A 27,699-nucleotide genomic window follows, 5' to 3' on the forward strand; every position below is an offset into this window, starting at 1 on the left:
AAGAGTACTAACGAAGTTTCGCTAGGCAGAATTGAATGGTAGTGAAAGATCGCTAAGAAAGCTCGCGCTGATGAATTAACACTAGCGCAACTTCGCATTTTAGTGAGTTGCCATAATAGTAATGAATTTACTCCTGGTGAAGCAGCGCTAAGTGTGGTGGAGCGTTCGCTGGTGAAAATTCAGCCTTTAGTGAATTTGCCACTTTGTGTTGCATGGGGGGTGACTTACTGGCACTCCTGTCTCTTTCTGTTTCCATTCTGACCAAAAGCAACAGTCCCCTGCAACTTTATTGCAGGGATTCTAGGTATTCATAGAACCTGTCTCAAAATAAAGAGTAAGGTGGAATAAATAAGATCTCTAGATGAGGCATGAACAAAAATTGAAACTGAGTTTTAAATTGCATCAGTATATAACATCTAAATCTATAGAGTTACAGAATATATGCCTGCACTATTAATATTATTATTAATTAATTCATTATTATTTCGGCTAAATTTGACATTGTGATTATGGTATCTCTGTAGACCCTAGACAACTGTTCCTGTTTCAGCCAACCATCTGTGGCAGTGTTTGACCGGCTTTACATCCCTTGCCAGCAGAACATAAGACTTGGTCATGTTTGGTTCTTGCAAGTTAGATAATTAGTTTACCAATACAATCCCTACCTTCACTTTTTTGTCATCATTATACAGGGGGTGTGTCTATGAACGTGTATTCTATTTATCTACCTATCTTGTAGGGGCAACAATTTGCACAAAAAGGCAAAAAGTAATATTAACTGAATTCCTATTGAACAAGGGTCGAGTCGCCATGTGATTCTATCTGTTTGGATCCAACTTGCTTCAGCTGGACTAATTGATAGTATAGATTCTATTATTGGTCACTCTAGTCGAGCAGCCTAAGACTTCAACTAGAAACTTAAAGAGGGTGTAAATGCAAAAAAGTAAAATCCCATGTTTACTTTTTTAATGAAAAAGAAATCTATCTCCAATATAGTTTAATTAAAATATGTCTACCATTTTTAATAAGAAACCTAACTGTATGCAGTGAAATTCCCCCTTTGTTTTACTTGCTCTGACTGCTGAGGATAGGAATCTTCTGACGGTCCCTAACTGCTCTGCAGGGAAACAATCATACTTTCAAATGGCAGGGGGGAGGCCCCCCACCTTACTTCCAAGAGCAGCTTTGTTTGTTTCCCTGTAGAGCAGCCAGCGACCGTGTAGGGATTTGTATCCGCAGACCTAGTTCAGTCTGCATATTCTAATTATTAATCAGTCTTGCTGTATCGGTTTCTATGGCAGATATTTTTTGACTTGTGCTGTTTTGATAATATATGACAGTCCCTAATCTTAACCTCCCAACTGAAGCCCAGACCACACTGAGCATGTGCATAGTCTTGGTCTTGCAAAGATGTTTAACAAAGTTACAAGATGACAGCCCCCTACGGCCAACTTTGAAAGCATAAATCATTTGTTTAATTAGCCTTCTGGTGCAGTAAGTTCATGTTTATGTTTAGTATACAAAATACAGCATTTCTAGCATTATTATATTTTAGATTTAGGGATAGCGACATCCCACAGAATTTCATTGTGACTGCCTTGTACTCTGTCCAAAGATAGAACAGATAGGAGTAAAGCACCGAATCTGCAAATAGGGATACACATATATGTAGTTTTATCAATTATATGTGCACAAAATATCAGTATCTCCTATTGTTTCACTGATATAGACAGTCCAAGATTCCCCTAGTGCTGTGAGAATGTACTGATACCTGCATTCAATAGACTTCATGTAATTATACCACTTCTCCGTCCTGAGGAAGCAATAACAATTTCCCTACATGACTAACTGAGCCCATAACAGAAATATTATGTATAAGTAGCAATAATCCTGGAATCAAAAAATACAATATGTTTATGCATTATTTGTTAAACAGCTAAAGTTTGTATTTTGCCTATTACTCCTTTCTCAGCATTACATATACATGAAGCGGGGACTATAAATACTACAATATTAATCCTTAATGTGCTCTCAGCATTTTGTTTTCAGCTTTTCTATCAGCTGCGTTTAATGGAATTTTAAAAGGAATGACATATGAAATAGTTTTCATCAAATTGCTGTGAATAGGAAAAAAACTTATTATAAAGAAAGGTAGGCATCAGCGGGTTGGTTATGAGAGGGCACGTTAAAATTCCAGAAATGTTTGTTCCATCAAAATTTTTAGTCACCTTTGCCCTCAAATGTCATAAAGGAGAAATGTTCAACAGAAGTGAAAGTCTCCCAGGAAAAGCTCTGAACAGTATAAAAATGAAATGCTCACCGGCTGAAGTATTACATGTGTCATTCTGCAAACAAATGGAAATTGAAAAGTGGTTCTTTCTAACAAATACTATAGTCGCTAAGAAATGCATTTATCATAGGAAAAAAAGTGGGAAATAATGAAAATGAGACTACAGACACATCAAAACCTTAAAGCTTAAAGACAATACAATCCACAACTTCATATCTTTGAAAAATATATTAGTCTGGCTACTGATCGCTGGAGCATAAAAACTGGTTTGGGATCTTTACAGGCATACAAACGATATAAACTAAATACAACGGACTGTCTACCCCCCTTGTTCAACATTAATTTAATGAATAGGGTTTGGGCTGAACATACTTTTACCCACAGATAAGCAGAACTCCATTAAGTGGGGGGATTATCTGTGCATTGGTAATCTTTCTCCTAGCAAAGGCCAAACATGGGGGCAGATTTGCTAAAGAACGAAGTGACTAACGCTGGCGAAGATTCCAGCCTTACCATTTTCAGGGACTTCGCAGATTTACTAACGGCGCAGGTGTAACTTCGCTAGCGAAAGAGACAGACGCTAGCGATCATTCGCACTCTATCGCCAGGTGAATTTTCCCTCTGGCAAATGGACGTAAAACCACAGATTCACTAAGATGCGGATTTTACTGAACGTTACCTCATTCACCAGACTTGCCTTCGATAGCTCAGATCAGGCAAAGTGCAATGGAGTGCATAGATCACAGAAAATGCTGGCGTCTTTTCCTTTTTTCAGAGTGATAGTCTGCAAAAGTCTGTAAATTTTTGGGTTAACCAGGTTCCCCCATACATTTTCTAACATATGGCACATAAACTATACACGGGGCTCATGTGTAGGGCATTATAACTCTATTTTCTTTATTAAAGGGATACTGTCATGGGAAAAAAAAATTTTTTTCATAATGAATCAGTTAATAGTGCTGATCCAGCAGAATTCTGCACTGAAATCCATTTCTCAAAAGAGCAAACAGATTTTTTTATATTCAATTTTGAAATCTGACATGGGGCTAGACATATTGTCAATTTCCCAGCTGCCCCAAGTCATGTGACTTGTGCTCTGATAAACTTCAATCACTCTTTACTGCTGTACTGCAAGTTGGAGTGATATCACCCCTCCCTTTCCCCCCCCCCCCAGCAGCCAAACAAAAGAACAATGGGAAGGTAACCAGATAGCAGCTCCCTAACACAAGATAACAGCTGCCTGGTAGATCTAAGAACAACACTCAATAGTAAAAACCCATGTCTCACTGCCTGCCAGAAAGCATTTCTCTCCTAAAGTGCAGGCACAAGTCACATGACCAGGGGCAGCTGGGAAATTGACAAAATGTCTAGCCCCATGTCAGATTTCAAAATTGAATATAAAAAAATTTGTTTGCTCTTTTGAGGAATGGATTTCAGTGCAGAATTCTGCTGGAGTAGCACCATTAACTGATGCTTTTTGAAAAAAACATGTTTTCCGATGACAGGATCCCTTTAAGGTTCCATGGCCTTGTGTAATGTAATGTATTTGCTGCAACATATACATCCATTGAACTTTATCATTTCCCAATGTATGCAAATTCGGCAATGCTAGCGTATCTTCACTTTGTTGATGTAACGCTAGTGAAAATTCACCAGCGTTCGGCGCCCTGGACGCAACTTCGCATTTTAGTTTATTAGCACTGTCCTAGTGAATTTATGCCTGCTGAAGTTTAGCGATAGGTGCGAAGCCATCGCTGACACATTTTGCCAGGTAGGGAATCTGCCCCATGGAGTAGCTTCAGTTTCCCTGTTAGACCTGTTTTTAAACAATAGGTAAAAAGTATATTGAGCACATGCCCAATTCATTGCAGTCATGTTAAACAAGGATGTATAGTGCCCCCTTAAAGGGGTGGTTTATCTTTAAGTTAACTTTTAGTATGCTATAGAATGGCCAATTCTAGGCAACTTTTTAATTGGTCTTCATTATTCTTTTTTTTATAGTTTTTGAATTATTTGCCTTTTCCTTCTGACTCTTTCCAGCTTTCATATGTGGGTCACTGACCTCAACTAAAAAACAAATGCTCTATAAGGCTGCAAATGTATTGTCTACTTTTTATTACTCCTCTTTCTCTTCAGGACTCTCCTAATCACATCCCAGCCTCTTATTCAAATCAATGCATGGTTGCTAGGGTAATTTAACCCCCCAGCAACCAGATTTTGGTATAACTGCAAACTGGAGAGCTGCTGAATAGAAAGCTAAATAACTCAAAAACAACAAATAATAAAAAATGAAAAACAATGGCAAATTGTCTCAGAATATCAGTCTCTACATCATACTAAAAGGTAACTCAAAAGTCATCATCATTAGGCAATTCTTTCTGCTAGGGGAACATATAGTTATATATAGCAAGTGGGCTCTTTTTGATAATTTTAAGCCATTCTAAAACATCAAAATTTCCCACCTATATTCGTGGCCATACAGTAAAGCTGCTCACACATAGCTGTGCAGTTTGGCCAATTTCGGTGACACGAAAACTGGGCATGGGGGCAAGAAGTTTTGGCAGACCATCCTGCAATCATATGGCATTTCAGGAGCTCTGTTAGATTAGCAACTTTGATAATTTGCATCTCCTCGTTCCTGTCAGATCCTATGCCTTGGGCTGATGGTAATGGTAGCTGGCCATTCGCTTAGATGGCTAAAATGGACAATACCCAGTTTTTTTATGATTGACTAAATACCTGGAAGATGTCATTGTACGTACTATAACTCAACACAAGAAGTCAAATATATCATAAATCTGTTTCTGTGTAGAGGTCTGATTATTCCCTATTCTACGTGATCAGGGGTCAAACTTTAATAAAGATTTACTGCGAATAAACCAGTGGAGGCTTTGGGCAGGCTGTGCTTCATCATAATCATTTGGAGGGCAACTTGGCTTACTGATATCCAGTAGTAAAGACTTGGTTTATCCTATAAAAATGCCTTGCAATACAATGGCATCAAAAGTACTCAACAATTGACAAATTCTATTCAACCCTTGACTCATTCTCTCATTCTACTAGACGATTCCTTCACTGAAATGTTGCTTTCTATGGTTTTGGTAGTGTTATCGAGCTGTGGGGTTGCTTTTCATTAGCAGGGACTAGGCATCTTTTTAAAACGGTAGGAAGAATGGATAGGCGAATACTCTGAAGAATATTGTTTCAATGATTTCAAACACTAGGCCACACTGGAGTGGGTCTAGAAAAAATAGCAGAGTGTATCGCAATGGCATAGTTAAAGATCTGATCTTAATCCAATTAAAGAATCAAGAATCAAGGTGCTCAAGGATCTTTTGACTCAACTGAACAAATTGGAGCAAATTGGCCTGAAAGAATAGGCAAAAATCACTCCTACAGATTGCACAATGAAGGGACATGTTTACCCCCAAAAATTGTGGGCAATAACAGCATATTTTAGTTTCTTTCTTGATGTCTCGCAACATCTAGGGGCACATTTACTATGGGTCGAATATCGAGGGTTAATTAACCCTCTATATTCGACCATCGAACTAAAATCCTTTGACTTCGACTATCGAACGATTTTTAGTTCGATTCGAAGTCGTAGTCGAAGGTCAAAGTAGGCAATTCGATGGTCGAAGCAGCCAAAAAAATACTTCGAAATTCAAAGTATTTTTTATTCTAATCCTTCACTCGAGCTAAGTAAATGTGCCCCAAAATATCACATTTATAAGTGTATTTCAGTGCTTTGGTGCATGTTTTTGTGTTGTTATACAGAAAAATAAGAGAATAGGTGAAGGGTTTGTATGAGGAAAACTGGAATCATTCCGGAGATATGTTTTATCTCACTGAATTAAACCTGCAAATGATTTCAAATTATTGTATAAATTCTGACTTGGTACATATTCATAGATAGCCAGATTCTCTAAATTTCACATTCATCTCTTTACTTTTAGCTGGCAGGTACACAATTTTATGCTGAGCTAGAATTTGGAATTCTGACAACAGGTATTGATATAATAATGAAATCAATAGTAACGTACTTATGTGCTGGGCACTCTGCATTTGTAACGCTTCTAAGAACAAGATATTTTACTTCCATACTTTTAACACCCTGGAGTTTATACTTTATACACCTGTTTTTCTATAAAAATGTGCATAATTCAGTAACATTCCATTTATTTCTATTTTTTGGAGGCTGTCTTTGCATTCTTGGTATGATTAAGAGTAGATCACTAAACTCAAGGCAACTTAATCTTAGCAGTTGGTGATGACTCTCTAGTTCTTATTATCATGTTCACTATTCCCAAGGACGGTAATCAGAAATTAATGTGATCCTGTGGGGCCCTTTTATAAGAAAGATATTATGCAACTTGCTGAAAGCTACTGATTATTTGATTTTTAGGATTCAAACAACATACAAAGGAAAAACAAGGTACTGCAGATAGAGGCAAATGCAACAGAGTATGGGTCCCTAGGGTTCATTAGTGTCAGAAAACTTCAAACAAAATTTCGGTGGTGTACCTCTTCACCAGGTTATACACAGCCCCAAACAACCAGAGGCCCAGATGTGCTCATGTATTTTGTGGTTGCACAGATTCTGTCTCACAATATGCGGTAGAAGATCTGGGGTAAACATTGGTTATAGATTTTGTTGTCTTTAGCTCCCCATTCCAAGAAGGTGCAACTTGCTTACTGTATGTGCCTGTGTGAATTTCAGATCTTAATTTCAGACATATGTGAGGCTTAATGAGAATACAGTATGTCTGTTGAGAACTTCCGCTTGGTACTGTCAGTGAACTAGTTACTAGTTACACAGACTTCACTTCAAGATTCTTGTACTTTCAAAATTTTGCACCACCTTCCTAATTACCAAGTACAGCCCCAGAAGTAACCCATAATTTGAGCATGACTTCCTCATTCATTACTTCTTCACATACCCGCATCCAAGACTTTTAATCTGCTAAATCCAGATCCTCTGGAACTTTCTGCCCCATCCCATTGGACACCCCACAACCTACAAGCCTTCAAAATAATCACTTGTAAGCCCTCAGCAACTTCCTAACCCCCATACTTGTCATTCAAGCACACACTAACTCAGAGGAGGGCCAAACACACAGGGCACCTTAGGCAACCCAGCCATCAACCTCCCCACAGGGGAGTGCACAGAGGTGAGGAGCAGTAAGGAAAGCCAGTGAGGACAAGAAAGTCTGGACTAGGGGTAGGTGGAAGGCTCTTCAAGAGATATCTGCCCAGTTCCCCCAATCGTTGTACTCTAGGCAGGTGCCTCTACTGCTTAACTTGAGTTCCAGCCCTACACTAAATACAAATTTTTCACTATGCACTTACCACTACTGCCTTAACCAAAATGATCTCAACAATCACAATGATCACCCTTTCTGTCTCCTTTCCTCTCTTTCCCTTTCCCTTTCAGACTGTATGATCTCATGAGCTGGGCCCTCCTCCACGTCTCCTAACAATATTCTTTGTAAATTGTAATCTACTCTTGTGAAATGTTTTGTACATGTAAACTGGTCTTGTATTTACATTCCCTTACTCTTTAAAGCAAGTCAAGAAATTATGGTGGGTAATTATACTAAAATGATAGTTGGTGTGTAACAGGTTAAATATTTTTAATAAGTTAATAATATCACATATTACAAGCTCCTGTCCGTGCATACATACCATGAAACCTTTTTAATACATTGAGGGTCTGTACAGTTAGGTAGTGGAGCGAATGCTATGAATGAATGTTAGCATAGTGCCGCTTCTTAATAGGCTTAGTGCCTGGAGATAAAAATGCATCTCCTCCAACACATACCAATTTGGATTTTCACAGAAAGACCCATAACTAGAAACTTACTGTAAAACCTGTGACATTACAGTATTCACTTCAAGCACTTTATTTCACCTCGAGCTACGCTTTCCACTTAATAACAGTGCAAGAAATAGCCTTTAACTAAAATATAAACTATAAATAACAAATCCCATGCCAAAAGTCCTGCACAAACAGGAACAGTGTACAGAATGTGTATAACCAAAGGTCTCTCTTCATTATGGGCTAAAGTAGAAACTTTAAAATAGAGTAGACTTAAATTTGGAATATGAATCAATACGAGTGCTTGTGCTTTGAATAAGCAAGCAATAATCCCCGTTCACCTTACAGATTCTATAACTATATTATTCTAATACCAAAACATCAGAGTCCATACTGCAACTATCTCACAATCAAACGTTTTATTTGAAGTACACTATGATGGTACTTTCTAGACAATTTGGCACTTTTAAAAATCAAAAGGTGTCAAAAAAGGTTCAAGGAGAGAGAAGAAAAAAGGGGAATGAAGACAACCTCTTTGTTAAATAAACCTGGTGCTTATGGTAAAAAAAAACCCTCTGATGTCTATTATCCTGATGAATTGCAGCATGAGAAGTGTAGCTCAACAATACTGCACCTTTCCTCCAAAATTTGAGGGCCCAGCTAAGAGTGAGAGATGTAGGGGCAAATTCACTAAACGACGAAGCGCCTAACGCTAGCGTTAATTCGCCAGCGTATCGCATTTTCGTTTATTCGCCGATTCACTAACGGACACTGGCGTAAATTAGCTAGTGTTACTTCGCACCCTTACGCCTGGTGAATTTGCGCAACAGATGTAGCTACGCAAATTCACTAACGTGCGGATTTTTCTGAACGCTACCTTTTACGCCAGACTTCCTTTGCCACCTCAGACCAGGCGAAGTGCAATAGAGTAGATAGGGATTGCTTCAAAAAAAGTTAAAAAAAATTCTAAGTCCCAAAATACGCTGGCGTTTTTTAATTTTTTATGGGTGATAGGCTGAAAAAGATTGAAAATTTTTTAGGGGCTACCCTCCTTCCCCCCTACATTTCCTAACTCATGGCAACTTAACTATACAGTGGGCACATGTGTAGGGCAAAATAAACATTTCATTTGCTGTTTTGAAGGTTTCCCAGGCTTGTGTAGTGCTGCAACATATACCTCCATTGTAACTTGAATTTGGCGCCGTATGCAAATTAAGCATCGCTAGCGTAACTTCGCTTTGCTTGGCGAATCAACGCTAGCGCAACTTCGCAACCTTACACTTCCCCTGAGAGCAACTTCGGGTTTTAGTGAATTTGCGTAGCGCTGGCGAAAATACGCCTGGCGAAGTGTGGCGAAGCGGACGCTGGCGCAACTGTGCTCTGCTCTATATTCAAGAGTTTCAACATTGTAGGTACTGTTTTTGTAATCCTCTGGATCAGCGGCAAGATAATTTATCTAAAGGTAATGGGTCAAACATCCAAGTTGGCTGTAGATAGAATAATGTATGACTCAGTATCATATACTGTATTTGCCTGCATTTGAACCAGGGACCTCTAGATTACTAAGCAATAGGCAATTCCCTTAGCTCTGTATGAGCAGGCGACTTTGTGAGAGTTTTCCAGTAGGCATAGTCTTTTTCAGCTGTTATCAATCTGTCTACCGCTGCTCTGTGTATCCCTTTAGTTTCCCTATATGATCGGAGCTCATTCACTGCCTGCTGTAGGTCGTCAGCTTTTACCTGGGTGCTGTGATTTTTGTTTTATTGATTCCAACCCCTAGATTCTGGTGACTTATTCTTGCCCTAGTGCTGTTCCTTGTATTAATCTCCTAGTTTTGACCCCCGTTCCTTTTTACATGTTTGCTTCATGGTATATAAGGTTGTATATCTGGTTCTGGCTGAGTCCATCTGACAATGGCTAGCTCACTCCTTACCATGTACTTCCCTGAGTTTTACATTTGGTACCCTTGCCATCCCCAGTGAAAGTGTCTTTATTCTGATGCAGTAAAACCTGGTGGCACCAGAGTAGCTGAGGGCCAGGCTCAAAGCCAAAGGTGGCTGCTATAAGAAGAAAAAAACATCTTGACCAGAATCCAGCTACTTCCCAGGGGTTTGGCATTGCCTAAAGTGTCATTCTGACATGGATAAACCACCATCCCAGCACTTTATATTCTACATCTCCAGCAGTGATCTGTGGGCTGTCCCGAAACCTGCGGGACCCGCCACTTTAGCCATAGGTTAGGCAGGTTTGCCCACAGGTCAGGTGGGTTCGGGCTGACTTCCACACAATGCGCCCACCCTGCCTGCAACCTTCCTGGAACCTGATTCTGCCTCCAGTCATAGCTTTTTATAGTTTTACTTTTGCAGGCTGCCCCTTCCATGATGTCAGAGAGGTGTGGGGTGGGCATAGGTCTATAAAGGTGCAAATGTCGAACATACTGGTTTGGGTCGGGGTGCAGGTCAATATTTTGTGGACCTGAGGTGAAGAGCTTAAGACCTTGAACACATACCTTTGCGGTACCAGGTGCTGTTCTGAAGGACCCACGCCTGTTACAGGGCCAAATTATCCAATCAGAGCAGATATCAGCAGCACACCGTGGATATGAACAAACAATAAAATACACGTTTGTTCATATCCACGGTGTGCTGCTGATATCTGCTCTGATTGAATATTTTGTGGATCTTCACATCACTAGTATCCAGGTTACAGTACAGGAGCAAGTCAGGGTCCAGGTTGAGATCACTCTAGGGTTAAATGCTATTTTCTCTACCAAAAATTGTACTTTGTTAAGGCAAAATAGATCCCTCTTATAATAAGAGTCTACTGATATTCAGAAGTTATTTTTTAAGTTATTATTTATATATAATATATGGACACAGTGCCTAAGCACATGGGAAGAATGGTTTCTCATTGGGTATCAATGTGCCCCCTGATTTAACTTCTTCTTCCATAGTTTCTACATTCAGTACAGGTATGGGACCCGTTATCTAGAATGCTTGGGACCTGGGATTTTTTGGTTAAGGGATCTTTCCGTAATTGGAATCAACATACCTTAACTAGGGATGCACCAAATCCACTATTTGTAATTCGGTCAAATGCTGAAAATTCAGCTAAATAATGAACCGAATCCTAATTTGCATATGCAAATTAGGGACAGGAAGGAAAAAAAAATGTACTTGCTTGTTTTATGACAAAAAGTTATGTGATTTCCTTTCCCGACCCTAATTTGCATATCCAATTTGGATTTGGATTCGGTTCAGCCAGGTACAAGGATTTGGCCGAATCCAAATCCTGCTGAAAAAGGCCGAATCCAGGCTGAATCCCGAACCGAATCCTGGATTTGATTCCTAACCTTAAAGGAGAAACAAACCCCTTATTAAAAAACCCTACCCCCACCCCACGTAGACTCTCCTTCCTCCCCCCCCCAACCTAGCCCCTAACTTTTTACTTACCCCTCAGTGCAGATTCAGGGATTACGGAAAGATCCCTTATCTAGAAAACCCCAGGACCTGAGCATTCTGGATAACAAGTCTCATACCTGTACAGAGAAAAAGGAAATAGTTTTAAACATTTTGAATTATTTGATTAAAATGGAATCTATGGGAGATAGCCTTCCTGTAATTCAGATCTTTCTGGATAACGGGTTTCTAGATAAGACGGACCCTAATCCTGTATGAGACTGTAAAATTCCTGCAAATCCTGGTATGCCAAGGGTTGTAGTATAAGTCCAAGTAAGTGGTATAAAATGCCAACAATAAAAATATAATTGAAAAATTATTTAGCTTGTGTTATAAAAACTTTTTATTAGGGAATAGTCAGGGGAAGTTCATCCTCAGGAACTGTGAATATGAGCAGAATCTTACTGTAATGGCTTTTTATTTTAAGTAGCCAGATTTACACACATTACACACACAATATCTATAACATTTTTGCGACCTTTGCTTAAGCCATAAACAGCCGTGAAATCACTCTTCCCTTCTTTCCCTAATTCATACTTGGTAGTAAGGATTCCTCTGCAGTACCTCTGCCTGCTGACTGCAGAGACTTTACCTTGCACATCAGAGGAGCATGTCAGCATTCTACGTAAAAATAAATGAAAATCAATCGGGGCAACTGCAGTGGTAGTATACACACCACTATGCTGCGTGCACGGATGCTTGTACTGTCTGTATTATATATCAGGGTAAAATGGTAAGTAGCCCTTTCATGATAGACTTTAACAGCTCTTTTAAATGGTTATTGCTATAATTAAGGGAAACTTGATATGCAAAACACAACAATTTTTTAAAATGACTTTTTAAACATTTTAAACAGTTATCAGGTCCCTTTCCTTATTGTTTCATGTTTATGCCTTTTATCATTTGTTAATTGCAATTACATTGACACCCTATAACATAAATGAGGATCTTGCCTAGTGTATTCTTGTGCTTGTACCCATTTGTGAGGCTCGGTGCAATAAATGCGCATTCCCATTAGTACGAGAAAACTTTACTGATGCATTCTTTACCTTGTTCAGGAGTTCTAGCAAACTTGGTCAGTGCAGGATTGGTTGAGAGAGACCACTTTACTGTAATGCCGAGTTAGGCAGCAGCAGCTGCTGCAAAGGACGGAAAGCTTTTCTGATATTCTCAAGCTTCCTTGTATGTGATGCTCTTTCAGTGAAGAAGATCCCGTTGGCTTCTGAAGATGAAGAACCTACTTTGCCTGGTGCTAATTCCTTTGTGTTGGGCTGCACATCATGGGAACTCCACTGTGTATCTCGACAGGATCATTCACATCCACGGTAAGGAGACACTACGTGAATGCAGGTTCCTTTCTTTTCAGGTAATTTAGTAACATACAGAAGAGGCAGTAGGCTCCCTCGTTCTCTCCAGTGTCTCATATTATGCTGCATTGACTGTTTCCCACCCTCTGCTTTTACTTTTTTTGCTAACTTTGCAGCCGGGTTCTGCAGTGCTTTGCTAATCCAACATCGGACTCAAAAGTAGCCTTCTTTTACAAATATTTAATAGGAAATTCAAGCCATCAAGGACTATATTTACATCTGAACTCAGCACTGTATAAACTCCAGTCAATTTGCATTCCCTGGGAACATGCTGATTTCAGTGCTGCTGCTGCTGCTGCAGTGTCCTTCACATCATATTCAGGTGCAAGAGTTTAATACAGATAAATGTGCAAGGGATACAGAAATCAAGTGTTTTAACTGGTACCTGGGCCTTAAAACGGATATTAATTCTCTTGTTTGCCTTTTTTGTGTTCCAAAAGCAGGATCCCTTCCCCGCAGTGCATTGCAGCTTTTTGAGTTTTGCTTTCTTTAGTAGAAAAGTCACAGTGAAAGGGAAATCTGTAATGCAGCAAAAGAATAGCTCAGGAATGCAGTTCTCCCTTATGCCACAGGCACTTTTATTAAACAGCACTGCAGAATGAAAGGCAGAAAGCAAATCAAATTTAACACGATGTTTAATATTTTCTTATAAGAACTGTCAGGACATCAAATACCATTGCAATGCTAGCATCACATATGCACATATTAAACTTTACACACTATTAAACATTGGCTTCAGAGTTAAGGCAGTCGATATCAATCAGTCATACCGTTTGACAGTTGCCTGGCTGGCCCCCACCCACTGATACACACACATCAGATATTTGCAGGCCTGGTTTTACTGAGATACAGATTTCAACATATCAGTTTTTAGATGAAAAAATGCTACTGTGTTTTATTTTTGGGTAAGCTTCTGATAGAATGTGCAGCAGATTCTCTGGGATGATCTGGGAATCCAGATAAAATCAACTGTATATCTACTGCAGAATAGTCAGTGAGCTCCTGAGGTCACCCATGGCTCAGAGCCCACCTTAGTCCATTTTTGGCACACTTGACAATAGCAATAACTGGTGCTGACCCTTATGGGCACAATTTTAGAAAATCCAGTAGGTTCTAGGTGCCTACACCATTCATTCTGCACTATAGGCTTTATGGCCTTCTAACACAAGAAATGGAAGGGCTGCAGGTATTGGGGGGAATATCCCAGCAGAGGGTTTTACATAGGGATGCACCGAATCCACTATTTTGGATTTGGCTAAACCTCTGAATCCTTGGTGAAAGATTCCGAACTGAATCCGAACTGAATCCAAACCCTAATTTGCATACGCAAATTAGGGATGGGAAGGGGAAAAATGTTTTACTTCCTTGTTTTCTGACAAAAAGTCACATGATTTCCCTCCTCGCCCCTAATTGCATGATATGCAAATTAGGGTTTGGATTCGGTTCGGCCTGGCAGAAGGATTCGGCTGAATCCGAATCCTGCTGAAAAAGCCTGAATCCTGGCCGAATACTGAACCGAATCCTGGATTCAGTGCATCCCTAGTTTTACAACACCTGCTAGTGGCCTGGTTTATTCAGCTCCTGTTCCGACTTTGCCCTGCTGGTATGCCTAGATATACTTATGTGCAAAAAGCAAAAGAATAATTGGTCGCTATGGGTCACTGCCGCTGGGCAGATTTTGTGCCTTTACAACACGAGTAGTGTATTTGTCCTGTTTCGCTACAGTGGGAAATTTTCGAAACTCAAATTTTGATGCCGGTGACAATTCCGACGCCATCGACAATTTGCAAGCATTAAAGTCAATTGTCATGTGTTTAATCATCGCCGGCATTAGTATTGTCGACTCGCTGGTGTCATAAAATGTTGTCGAAATGTGGAAAATTCACCAATTAACCAATAATTTTCTAGTGTTAATGTACAATGACCCCATACACTTAAACATAGATATACTTTTCTCTCATTTATTTTGGTGCAAAAGCAGCTCTCCAAATTATATGTGTGTATAGGATCTATTATCTGGAATACTTAGGTCCTGGGGTTTTCAGGATAAGGGGTATTTCCATGAGGACTCTATGGGACTGATTTACTAACATTCGGATTTCTTTTTTTTTTTCATGATATTTTTCTCTAAAAAATTCGTTTTAATTAATTTTCCAAAAGTTTTAAAATTCGAGATTTTTTAAGTGTAAAAATCACGAAAAACTGTAATACAAAACTTCGGCAAGTAAAGCATTTGAGGGCCCATAGAAGTCAATGGGAGCTGTGCCGATGTTATTGGACCTTTCTTTTTTAGCCATTCAGACTATTAGAAGTTTTAGGATTGTTTTTCACTAGTAATAATATAAAAACCTCTAAAGGTTTTAAAGGTTTTAATATTTTATAACGCATTGATCAGCATTTATCAGTTCCTACTTTTTATATTCGGATCTTATAATAAATTTCACGGCATTTGTGGTTTTAGAGAAAATGTGTTTAATCGTCGTTTCAAAAATCTCTAAAACCACAAAAATTCAACCCTTAATAAATGGGCCTCCCAGGAAAATAGCATTTTTTATGGCTTTATATCCCATACCTGTATTGTTTTACGGTAACCCACGAAAAGGATCTAGTTCGTGGGAAACTGGTGAGAGTAAGTACTGCAAATGTCTCCAAGCATAAAGCTCTCTAAAAAATATGTTTCCAAGGGAATATTTTCCCTCTTTTCCATAAAGAATTATAGCGCTTAGGGCCCAGTTACTGAAAACTGGAATTGCTTTTCTGCACTTAAGTGGCCCCACAACACAACCACTTGTTGGTGGTCCTTCCTGAACTGAATTTCTACTTTTGTTCTGAAATATGCTTGTACTTGTATTGTAAGCACATGTCTTTCAGCAGAGACTCATGTTTATAGAATGTTTTAAGGAGATTTATTCCAACTGTCAGGACTGAGTTCTTTGTCTCTGAATTCCCAGTTTTAAAGTAATCAGTTTTTAAAAACTACAATAAAATGCAAGAAGATGTTCTAAGTATAGAGCCCTTTCCCTTAAACAACTGTCTCCACTGTTCTTGTTATTTATAGCCAGTGGATTTGTGCATTTCATCTGGCTATTGAAAACTGTAAAAAATTCTAATATAGTAATAGAAAGAAAAATGGCTTTTTAATATATACCTCTATTAACATAGTAACAAGAAACAAAGGGGAAAACACATACAAGCTAATATTTAAAATCAATTAAACATCTCTATCTATCTATCTATCTATCTATCTATCTATCTATCTATCTATCTATCTATAAATATATATATATATATATAGATATATATATATATATATATATATATAGATATATATATATATATATATTCACAGAGCAACTTCATAATTGCTTTCTATATTCAAGTACATTTGTTAGTTCTATATTTATCAGGTACCAAGAAACACCTACATACAGTATAATTTCCCAGTGGTAGTTTGAGCCACGCTGTTCACTAATTATGCATTAAACAGAGACATTCTAAAACATTTACTGTTTATAGATTCCCAGAAGTTAATTTCTGTACCTGATAAATTTAAATATAACATATAAATATTTTATTTCTATTCAGTATAATATATATATATATATATATATATATATATATATATATATATATATATATATATATATATATATATATATATATATATATATATATATATATATATATATATATAGTATAAAACACTGTCAAACACTGTACTAATAGAAGAAACCATGGAAAGACATGCAAATTCTGGTGTGGTACTTTCTTTCTCTTGCAACAATGGCCGAAACTGTAAATTATATAGTGAATAAAGTACCACCTCTTGTAAAATATAAGGATATTATAAGTTACCGAGGAGTTTCATGACCATATAAAAACACGAGGCCGAAGGCCGAGAGTTTTTATACAGGTCATGGAACTCCGAGGTAACTTCTAATATCCTCATATTTTGCAACTGGGGGTACTTTATTTATTATAATACACAAGTTTCAGTGAGTCATGTGACGGAAATGACATCAGAACTCACCGTTTATAACTGATGACATCAGAACTCACCGTTTATAAAGATACAATTTACAGGATATTCATGGCTTTTGTGTATTATATCCTTATAATACACAAAAGCCATGAATATCCTGTAAATTATATCCTTATAAACGGTGAATTCTGATGTCATCAGTTATAAACGGTGAGTTCTGATGTCATTTCCGTCACATGACTCACTAAAACTTGTGTATTATAATAAATAAAGTACCCCCAGTTACAAAATATGAGGATATTAGAAGTTACCTCGGAGTTCCATGACCTGTGTAAAAACACTCGGCCTTCGGCCTCGTGTTTTTATATGGTCATGAAACTCCTCGGTTACTTATAATATCCTTATATTTTACAAGAGGGGTTACTTTATTCACTATTTAATCAACAGTCTGGTCATTTCCCTATGGGACCAGACTGTAAATGATATCCTTATAAACGGCGCGTTCTGATGTCAGAACGCGCTGTTTATAGCAGGGGTCCCCGGCCGCCGAATTTGACGCAGTGCCACGTGCTTTTATATGATCACATAACTCCTCGTGGCATAATACCTTTATAAATTACAGTAGGGGGTACATTAACCACTATATAGCCAGATGTCAGAATTTGTCATTTATACATGAACAACACTTGTCCAATGCTGCTCTTTCTGTCCCACCAACTCTTTCCTCTGCTGCTGGAATGACTGTGATGCCTTTTTTTTACTGATTGACCCACCACCTGCTTATCCACTCACCTGCGCCCTTGCCACCTCACCTGTTCTCATTGATCTGTGATTGGATCTAATATGGCCAACATTGCTATCAGATATTGTGTATGTGAAAGAGAGGGGAGTGAGCAGAGGGGAAGTTCCTTATTTAACATTGTTTAGGCATTCTTGCAAGTAAATCCTTTAGCTTGACTGGTCAGAGGTACTGAATCCCATAGTAGGGTATACTATTGTTATGTTTATCAATATTGAGTAATGTATTTGGTATTCAACCAAACCGCTGAATCCTTCGTGAATGATTCAGATGAATCTGCCCCGTTTTGCTTCTCCAACAATTTGCGAAGCGGAAAAAAATTCACCCAACAGATTGAAGTCAATGGAAATTTTTTCGTGCAACATTTTTCAAATCGCACAACTTTATTTTTACAACATGTTAGTGTCTATGGCCATTTTTTCACAGCGAGATGTAGTAAAATATTTTGCTCATCCCAAATCCCCAGTGATTGATCAAAATAGACCTATGAACAATGGCAATGGCCAAGATGTTCAACGTAGTTGAGGTCTATTGAATGTGGATGGAAGGCCTTTCTTATTCTCCCTTGGACCTCAAAAAGGCCCACCTTTAATAGATATTTGGCTGGATAATGACTCCTCAGAGTGAGCATACTATGTCTCTGCAGAGAATGTCTCAGTGTTCACTATGTCCTATCCAAGTCACTAACTCCTGAGTAGACAATAAACCCCCCATTTTCCATCACCAGCTGCTTTCATCTACAGTTGCAATTGTACATTTCAAGTTTAATTTGCCTGTATACAAGGCTTTTGTTGTCAAAAGATTACGTTTGGAAATGACATAATGAAAAGCCTAAATGTCTTTTGATGGTATTTTTACTAACTGGGGCAGGACTTTCTTTGTTCAGCTGGCTTTCAATCTTAAATGAAAATATTGTTGTTCTGGAATGAAGTTAGCTTGACATAGTGGCCTTAGATGCTCTGCTTGCTTTAGATCTGCCTGGATGAAAATAGCTTCGTTTGTATAAAATCTCTCTTGCCTTCGTTATATTGCTTCCTTAGAAACTGGAATCGTTTTTTACTGCTTAAGAGACCAGTTTGGCCTTGAACTAATACCCTGCATTTCTTTAACATTGATATAACCCGATCTAACATATTTTTAAAATATTATAGCAGTAGCAAATAGCTTGTTAAAGACCTACACAATTCACACTGTATATTAGTAACATACAAAGTACCATTTGAATTTGAGATATATGTTTACAAAATATTGAAACAGCAGAATCGTATTGCTTATGAATAGTTGTGAGCGAATTTATTTTCCAGCCGTGGATTCACTGCAAAATTCAACATTTCGCCATGTGCAAATTTTTTCACGAAACTGTGGTGAGAATTAGCCGAGGAAAAAAGCGAAGAGAAAAACGCCCCTTTAATGCTTTAATGCATTTGGGAAAAAAAATTCACTATAAGAAAAAACGCCCATTGACTTTAATGCATTATGACAAAAGTCTGCCATAAGAAAAAAATGGCCATTTACTTTAATGTATTAGGACAAAAAAAGTCGCCATAAGAAACAACGCCTATTGACTTTAATGCACAGGGCAAAAAAATTGGCATAAGAAACAACGCCTATTGACTTTAATGGATTTGGAGTGAGTTAAATTGTTGCGCGTAAAAACGCCCATTGACTTCAATGTTTTTTGCGTTTTTTTCACCTTTATGCAAATTTTTCAGCCAAGCAAAATGGGACAGATTCGCTCATTACTATTGATGAATAAGATATTGAGAGGAATGTATATTGCATCAAAAATGTCCTTAGAAATTTCCTTTTAAAAAGTCCTTTGACTCTTAATTCCTCATTTCATGCAATATTTTATAATGAGCATCAACTGAGCAACAATTTGTGTTCTTTGTTCAATTAATGACTAAATAAATAGAGCTTCTGGAAATGAATTCAAATATCTTCCCATAACAGAGATCAAGGTTTGCATGAATACCTTTATTTCTGTTAAACATAGGACATTTTAAATTAGCAACAGATGCAGTTCATTTGCTTTACATATTAGTTGACCTTTTCAATTTACTATAAAGAGCATAGTTGTAGATCTTGGTTTTCTGGCTGCTCTCAGGCAGGAATATGGCTTGCACTCTTTATACTTATTATATCCCTAGTTTTAAATTAATCTGCCTGATCCTTTCCCTTGGCTTTCAAGTTTTGCCTTCAAAGTCCTCACTTATTAATGACTACAACTCAGCCTAGGTGTCATGTGTGATATTTATTCCAGAGATATTTTGCCACTGCTAGCGATGCGCATATGTTTAATGACATTATCACTCATAATCAGTCATGTGATTGTGTGAGGGGCTCAAGGAAACCAGAGATTGTGGAAGTTCTGCAAGAGAAATATGATACAGTGTGGAAGGCTGATGATTAAGACTAATATTGCAAATCTCAAGAAACAACCCATACCTCATTAGCTTTTGTTTTAGAACTTTATAATAAATTCACTGGGAAATGCTCCTTGCAGAAATTCAAGAAAATAATAGAACCTATGGCTACATGTCAAACCCCCTACCTGATCTACTCAACAACCCATCGCACACTGGGGTTCTTCCACCCAAGCCCGGCCCATCTCATAATACTTCATACAAGTAAACTTGTGGAACTTGATTGGAATGTAAAATGGCTAGATCTCATTCCCTTATAAAATACACTATTGGGGGAATGTAATAAAAGTCGCAAAGAGCAAAACAATTAATAAGAATAAAAATAAGAATAAGAATAAAAAATTCTCAAGTGAATACACGAAAAAAGAATAAAAATTCTCATTTCCAAATGTAATACTCTTCCTTAAACTGTTATTACATTGAGAATTTTAATTGCGCAATGCGAATTTTAATTGCAAATTTTAAAGAAGAGCTTGAAGGTGTTGTAATCTTTTGGAACAAACATTACAACTTTTTCAGTAAGAATTTTTATTACCGTATATACGCGGGTATAAGCCGAGTTTTTCAGCCCCCAAAATATGCTAAAAAACTCTACCTCGGCTTATACTTGGGTCAAGCGCAAAAACGGTCGCCGGCGTCTAAGAATAGTCGCCGGCGCCTAAGAATAGTCGCCGGCGTCCAAGAATAGTCTCCAAGAATATTCGCCAGCGTCCAAGAATGGTCGCCAGCATCCAAAAACGAGACGCCGGCACCTCCAATGGGAGCAGAAACCCTCAATTTTTTGATTGAAACTTACCAGAAGCTGCTGCATTTCTCACCCTAGGGTTATACTCGAGTCAATAACCTTTCCCAGTTTTTGGAGGTAAAATTAGGTACCTCGGTTTATACTCGGGACGGCTTATACTCGAGTATATACGGTATATTCCATGCGCACTGGCGCTAACTATAAAATTTGCAAACCTTCTTCCACTGCCGGAAGTGGTCGCTAAACAGTTTTTGGGTTCGCAAAAGCTATATTAAATTCACACAAAGGCAAATTTGTTCGCACAGAGGCATAAGTTTTCGCATTCTGAATATAATCAATAGAAAATTAGAAACTGTTTCTGCAATCTGTCTATCTACATTTTTGTTTTGAAAGACAGTTCCTTATTTCCATGGGACAAAGCTTATATTACATTTTACATTACATTAGATCCACTTTAATTAAAGTTTCCCCATATGCATAATGTATATAATAATACCATTAATAAGACCAATGTAAATGTTTAATTACAGTCAAAACCGTAAAGTCATAGACAATACATGGATGAAAATTAAACAATAGAAATAAACCAAATGAAACCCCAACAGCACTGTCGTCACTTTAAAGAAATATATTCTAGTGTAGAATGTCAGTCTGACTCAACTAGTCATCGTGTAATCAGTAAAGCTGACTGAATGGTATCAGTGGTACAAGACAAATAAGGTGGCCAGGGTAATATGATATGGAATTCAATTTTAAGAGGAGGCGACAACATGAAGGGGCCGATTCACTAACTTCGAGTGAAGGATTCGAAGGTAAAAAACTTCGAATTTCGAAGTTTTTTTTGGGCTACTTCGACCATCGAATGGGCTACTTCGACCTTCGACTTCGAAACGAAGGATTCGAACTAAAAATCGTTCGACTATTCGATAGTCAAAGTACTTCGACCCCCTAGTTCGCCATCTAAAAGCTACCGAAGTCAATGTTAGTCTATGGGGAAGGTCCCCATAGGCTTGGCTAACTATCTGCGCTAAATCCTTCGACTTCCATATTTGAAGTCGAAGGATTTTTAATTCCTAGTCGAATATTCGACTTAGTGAATCGGCCCCGAAATGATATTATAAGTGAAAAAGCCAAATTCCTGTGCAATTTAATTTTGAAATCCATCTGACAGTGAATATCTAAAAGGTCGACCAGGCGTTGAATCATAGGTCGAAATATGTGAAACGTGGCACAGGTAACATGTCCAAACCATAAATTTAAAGGATGAGCACATTGTTCTAGAAAGTGCATTTTACAAAGTTCAAAATGGCAGTGGTGGTGCTGCCTATTTTACTGTTATAAATTGGTTTTGCTGGGAACTGGCCAATGACTAAAGTATTTTCTGTAGCCATTTTATGTGCTGTCTGGTGTCCTATATTTTGCTCACATTTATCCTCAGTGTTCGCAATTAAGTATTTCACGGTAAGTGCAGCATGTGCTCACGGTAACCTTCTCAAGGACTCCAAATCTGTCTTAAAGCCAGTTTGTGTGTTCTTATTCTAAGGGCATTTAGGGACATGAAATTGATAGGACCAATCCAGGATAACAAGATGTTTGCTACACTACTTAAGGCAAGGAACTGTCATAAAAATGTTTAAAAGCTTTTCCAAAGACAGAAACATAAGAATTTCCTTAACAGCAATACGTGTACAGTTTAATTGCAAAGCACTTTATTTCAATTGAAATGATTTATTTTATAGTATGCACTATATCACAACCTGCCAAGTGGTGTTGTCTATATCGAATATTGCAGTTTTTTAATAGCATATGTGTCATAAACCTGTATTTCACATCCTCTACCTGGTTCTTTCATTATCTGGCCCGACTCCCTACAACTGCCAGTATAGGACAGCTCTGTAACCGCCATCCATTCCCTGACCCTCATATAGAACTGCACTGTGACTCAAGGAAACCCTCATGAGAGGAGGCTGTGACTTCAGCCTAGAACAATACTGTGGGGCACATTTACTTAGCTCGAGTGAAGGATTAGAATAAAAAATACTTTGAATTCCGAAGTATTTTTTTGGCTACTTCGCCCATCGAATTGACTACTTCGACCTTCGACTACGACTTCGAATTTGAATCAAACGATTCAAACTAAAAATCGTTCGACTATTCGACCATTCGATAGTCGAAGTACTGTCTCTTTAAAAAGAACTTCGACCACCTACTTCGCCACCTAAAACCTACCGAGGTACAATGTTAGCCTATGGGGAAGGTCCCCATAGGCTTTCTAAGTATTTTTTATCGAAGGAAAATCGTTTGATCGATGAATTAAAATCCTTCGAATCGTTCGATTTGATCAAACGTTTTTTCCTACGATCGTTCGAACGAATTGCGGTAAATCCTTCGACTTCGATAAACGAAGTCGAAGGATTTTACTTCTACGATCGAATATCGAGGGTTAATTAACCCTCGATATTCGACCCTAAGTAAATGTGCCCCTATATATAGGAAAGCAATGCAACCCCCTGCACAGGGCTGAATTTTGTTTGTTTTTGGGAATGGGGTTAATTTGATTAAATTGCCTACAGACCAATTAATTAATAGAATGGAAAGAATCATTATAGAGCTTCTTTTACATGTTTTACTTGTACCGAAACCTTTTGCTCCCTTTCCTTATAAACATACCCCTGCTTTTCCAAAGAAGACAAAGGCATAAAATTACTGCAATTGTGATTGTGTTTTCGCATTTTTTACCTGCAAAATGTTTATTGGTACAACTTGTCAGACATGCCACTTACTCAATATCTTAGTTCACTTCTGCATGTGTATTAAGTAGTGCAGAGGATCTACAGCAATGATTTTGTAATCATTAAAGGGATTTTGTCATGGGAAAACGTTTTTTTACAGAATGCAGCAGTTATTACACTCCTTCAGCAGAATCCTGCATTGAAATCAGTTTTTTTCAATAGATCAAATAGATGTTTTTATATTAAATTATGAAATCTGATATGGTGCAGACGTGTTATTAGTTTCCCAGGTTCCCCCAGTCATGTGAGTTTTCACCTGCTCTGATAAACTTCAGTGCAGCTTACCCAAGTCACAACTCCTTCTGTTACATTGAGTAGGAGAAACAATAGCCTATATGAAAGCAGTTCAATTGTGCAGCATGGGCTCTTTCTGAAAGCACATGACCAGGCACAATAACCAGAGATGGCTGCCTACACACCAATATTACAACTAAAAAAATTACATTCGTTGGTTCAAGATTAAAATTTTAAACGGTAGCATGAATTATGTACAATGTACACAGTGTAACTTAGTAACAAAAACGACAACATAAAAATCATGACAGAATCCCTTTAACACCAGTGCCTACTTATTAAGGGGCAGAATTGAATTCGAGGGAATTTTTTAAGTAAAAAATATAAAAATATAAGACTTTGAATTTACTTCGACTTCGATTCGATGTAAAAATTGTTCAAATATTCGGCCATTCGATAGTCAAAGTACTGTCTCTTTAAAAAAAAACTTCGACTTCAATACTTCGCCAAATTAAACATGCCGAAGTGCTATGTTAGCCTATGGGCACCTTCTACAACATTTTTCTTTACACATCGAATAAAAATCCTTCGATCGTACGCTAAAATCACATTTTATTTGACCGCAGGATTGCCAAATTTGTTGAAAAAACTTTGAATTCGATATTCGAATTCCAAGTTTTTTAATTCGATGGTCAAATTTCGAAATCTTTTGTACTTCGAAATTGGAACCTTGATAAATCTGCCCTTAGATGACTTTATCACAGACGTGCACACACACGCATAAGGGTCAATCTTCTATTGCATTTAAAATTTCATTGGATATTACATTTGGATATTTGCTACTATTATAATTGTTAAATGTGGGTGCAAACCCACTCAAACAATGATAGAACCTACAAACATGATAGTAATGATAACCACTAGTGATGTACGAATCTGTCCCGTTTCCCTTTTGCCGCAGTTTCGCTAAATTATTTGCGGGTGGCAGAATACAGAAATCTGCCGCGAAACAATGCCTGGCGAATTTATCCGCCCATCACTAATAACCACTGTGCCATCTGTACCATCTCATTAACATGTCGGAAAAAATGGTTTGACCCAGTTGCACGTTGGATAACTGTACCACTACTGGTCTCAAACCAAACTCATATAATGAGAAAAGTTATGTGTAAATAAACCGTGGACAACAGCATCTGCGGTTTCTGTGCCTGTTTTTCACAACCTTCACTTCATATCATTGACATATAGGCCCTCACCTCAATCCATTCCAAAACTTTGTCTGCCATAATCAGGCTCATTGGCACGCCCTTTAGCAGTAAAGATATGTGTTTCCAAAGATGTCAAAGTAGTTTCCCATCTCTTTTCTGTTTTTTTCTGAATTGAGAATTCTAGGTTTTTATATTGTTATTTGGATTTGTTCTGTGTTCATTTAAACTTTTTGTATTTGTATCTTTTTATATATTTGTGGTAGAAAAAAAACTTTTAAAACCTCACAAATACCGGTACTAATTTTGATAAATAAGCCTCCATGAGTTCTTTAGATGTTATTTATATGTCTTTTAAAAAAAAAAAAAGTTCTTGTTTTGTTTTTTTCCTCCTTATTATCTGGTTGTCAAGGTCATTGACCTCAGCAACAAATACCCTTTTTTTATTGTTTTTGTTTCTATTCAGGTCCTTTCATAGTCATTCTGATTTCTGACCAGTAATCTTGTAGCTATGATTACTGAGGCCCTAGCAACCAGTTAAATATAGATAATTTCAAACTTTGAAGAAATCGAGAAAGAAACATTAAAACATGCAAAAAATAAAATACCAATACCAATAGTAAATGGTCTTGAAAAACCACTGTGCGCATCATTCTACAAAAAAAATAATATTAGAGGGGTGGTTCACCTTTAAGCTAACTTTTATTGGCACATTTACTTAGCTCGAGTGAAGGAATAGAATAAAAAATACTTTGAATTTCGAAGGTTTTTTTGGCTACTTCGACCATCGAATTGGCTACTTCGACCTTGGACTATGACTTCGAATCGAACGATTCGAACTAAAAACGTTCGACTATTCGACTATTTCGATAGTCGAAGTACTGTCTCTTTTAAAAAAACTTCGACCACCTACTTCGCCACCTAAAACCTACCGAGCATCAATGTTAGCCTATGGGGAAGGTCCCCATAAGCTTTCCTAGCTTTTTTTGATCGAAGGAAAAACATTTTAATCGATGGATTAAAATCCTTCGAAACGTTTGATTCAAAGGATTTAATCGTTCGAATGATTTTTATTTTGACCGTACAAACGATGGAAATGCGTTAAATCTTATATTCGGAGTCAAAGGATTTTACTCCGATGGTCGAATATCGAGGGTTAATTAACCCTCGATATTCGACCCTAAGTAAATGTGCTCCTTATATGTTATAGAATCGCCAGCTCTAAGCAACTTTTAGATTCGTTTTCATTATTTATTTTTTATAGTTTTTTTAATCATTTGTCCTTTTTTTCTGAATCTTTTCAGCTTTCAAATGGGGGTCACTGACTCCATGTAAAAAACAAATGCTCTGTAAGGCTACCAATATATTGTATATTATTTATCTTTCTATTCAGGCTTCTCCTATGAATATTCCAGTCTCTTATTCAAATCAATTCATGTTTGCTATGGTAATGTGGACCCTGGCCACCAGATTGCTGAAACTATAAACTGGAGAGCTGCTGAATAAAAAGCATAATAACTCAGAAACCACAAATAATAAAAAAAGAAAACCAATTGCAAATTGTGTCCAAATATTACTCTCTACGTCATACTAAAAATTAACTCAAAGGTAAACAACCCCTTTAAGGTGAATTTCATTTAATAAAAAGAAAAAAGAAAATACATTTGTGAACCAGTGGGATTCCTAAGATTTTTTTAAAAAATTCACTAGGGGGCAGATTTACATAGAGTCGAATATCGAAGGTTAATTAACCCTCGATATTCGACTGTCGAAGTTAAATCCTTCGACTTCGAATATCGAAGTCGAAGGATTTACCGCAAATAGTTAGATCGAATGAAAAATCTAACAACTAAATCCTTCGAATCGTTCGATTCGAAGGATTTTAACGTTTTTCCTTCGATCAAAAAAAATTAGAAAGTGGGGCGGAACTAACCAAGCAAACAAGATGGACGCTTAAGAATTAAGCTCCGTGATACAGGGGAGCCAGCTTCCTTAAGGGACACATTTACACAGCTCTGACCAACCTAAAAAGTTAGCGGACCGCTTTTGGACTATTATGGGACAAAAGAGAAACCTGAAAAAGGATCAGAAATCGGTCTCTACTTATTTCACTCCGGCTCCGCGACGCGCTACAAGGGCCTCAGGCGCCATCTTGGAAACGCCACGTGGCGCACATAAAGAACAGCAAGCTCCAATGCCGGACCCACAGGCAGAGGGCTCCCCGGCCACGGCGGCTCAGATCCGCGAGATGTTGCAGGAGGTGAAAGGAGCCCTGCAGAAAGACATCAAACAAATGGCGGAAGAGTTGCGCAAAGACATACAAGATGTCGGAGAGAGAACCGCTCATCTGGAGGAGCAAGTGAGTGATTTCGCAGATGCCCATAACGAGCTGGCAGACTCACATGGCAAATTGCAAGCGGAAGCAGACAAGCTTCGGGAAAAGGTAACAGATCTAGAAGATCGATCTCGCCGCAATAACCTACGGCTTAGGGGCATACCCGAAGCGATAGGCCCGCAGGAGTTGGAACAGTATATGATGCAGCTTACAGGCTTGATGATGCCCGACTCTCACCAACTGGAAAG

At 37.9% G+C, this 27,699-nt stretch overlaps 1 protein-coding gene across 1 annotated transcript in view; it reads left to right on the top strand.

The window, feature by feature from the left end:
• Positions 1-27,699, top strand: part of hapln1.L (hyaluronan and proteoglycan link protein 1 L homeolog) — an 88,338-nt gene that overhangs the window by 22,970 nt on the left and 37,669 nt on the right. Inside the window, exon 2 of the mRNA XM_018264767.2 lies at positions 12,768-12,891. Within this exon, the coding sequence (XP_018120256.1) occupies positions 12,795-12,891 (97 nt within the window). The 5' untranslated portion in view covers positions 12,768-12,794. The remainder of the gene's footprint in view (positions 1-12,767; positions 12,892-27,699) is intronic.

The sequence above is a fragment of the Xenopus laevis genome, chromosome 1L, assembly GCF_017654675.1.
Source record: "Xenopus laevis strain J_2021 chromosome 1L, Xenopus_laevis_v10.1, whole genome shotgun sequence".
In the NCBI taxonomy this organism is placed as follows: Eukaryota; Metazoa; Chordata; class Amphibia; order Anura; family Pipidae; genus Xenopus; species Xenopus laevis.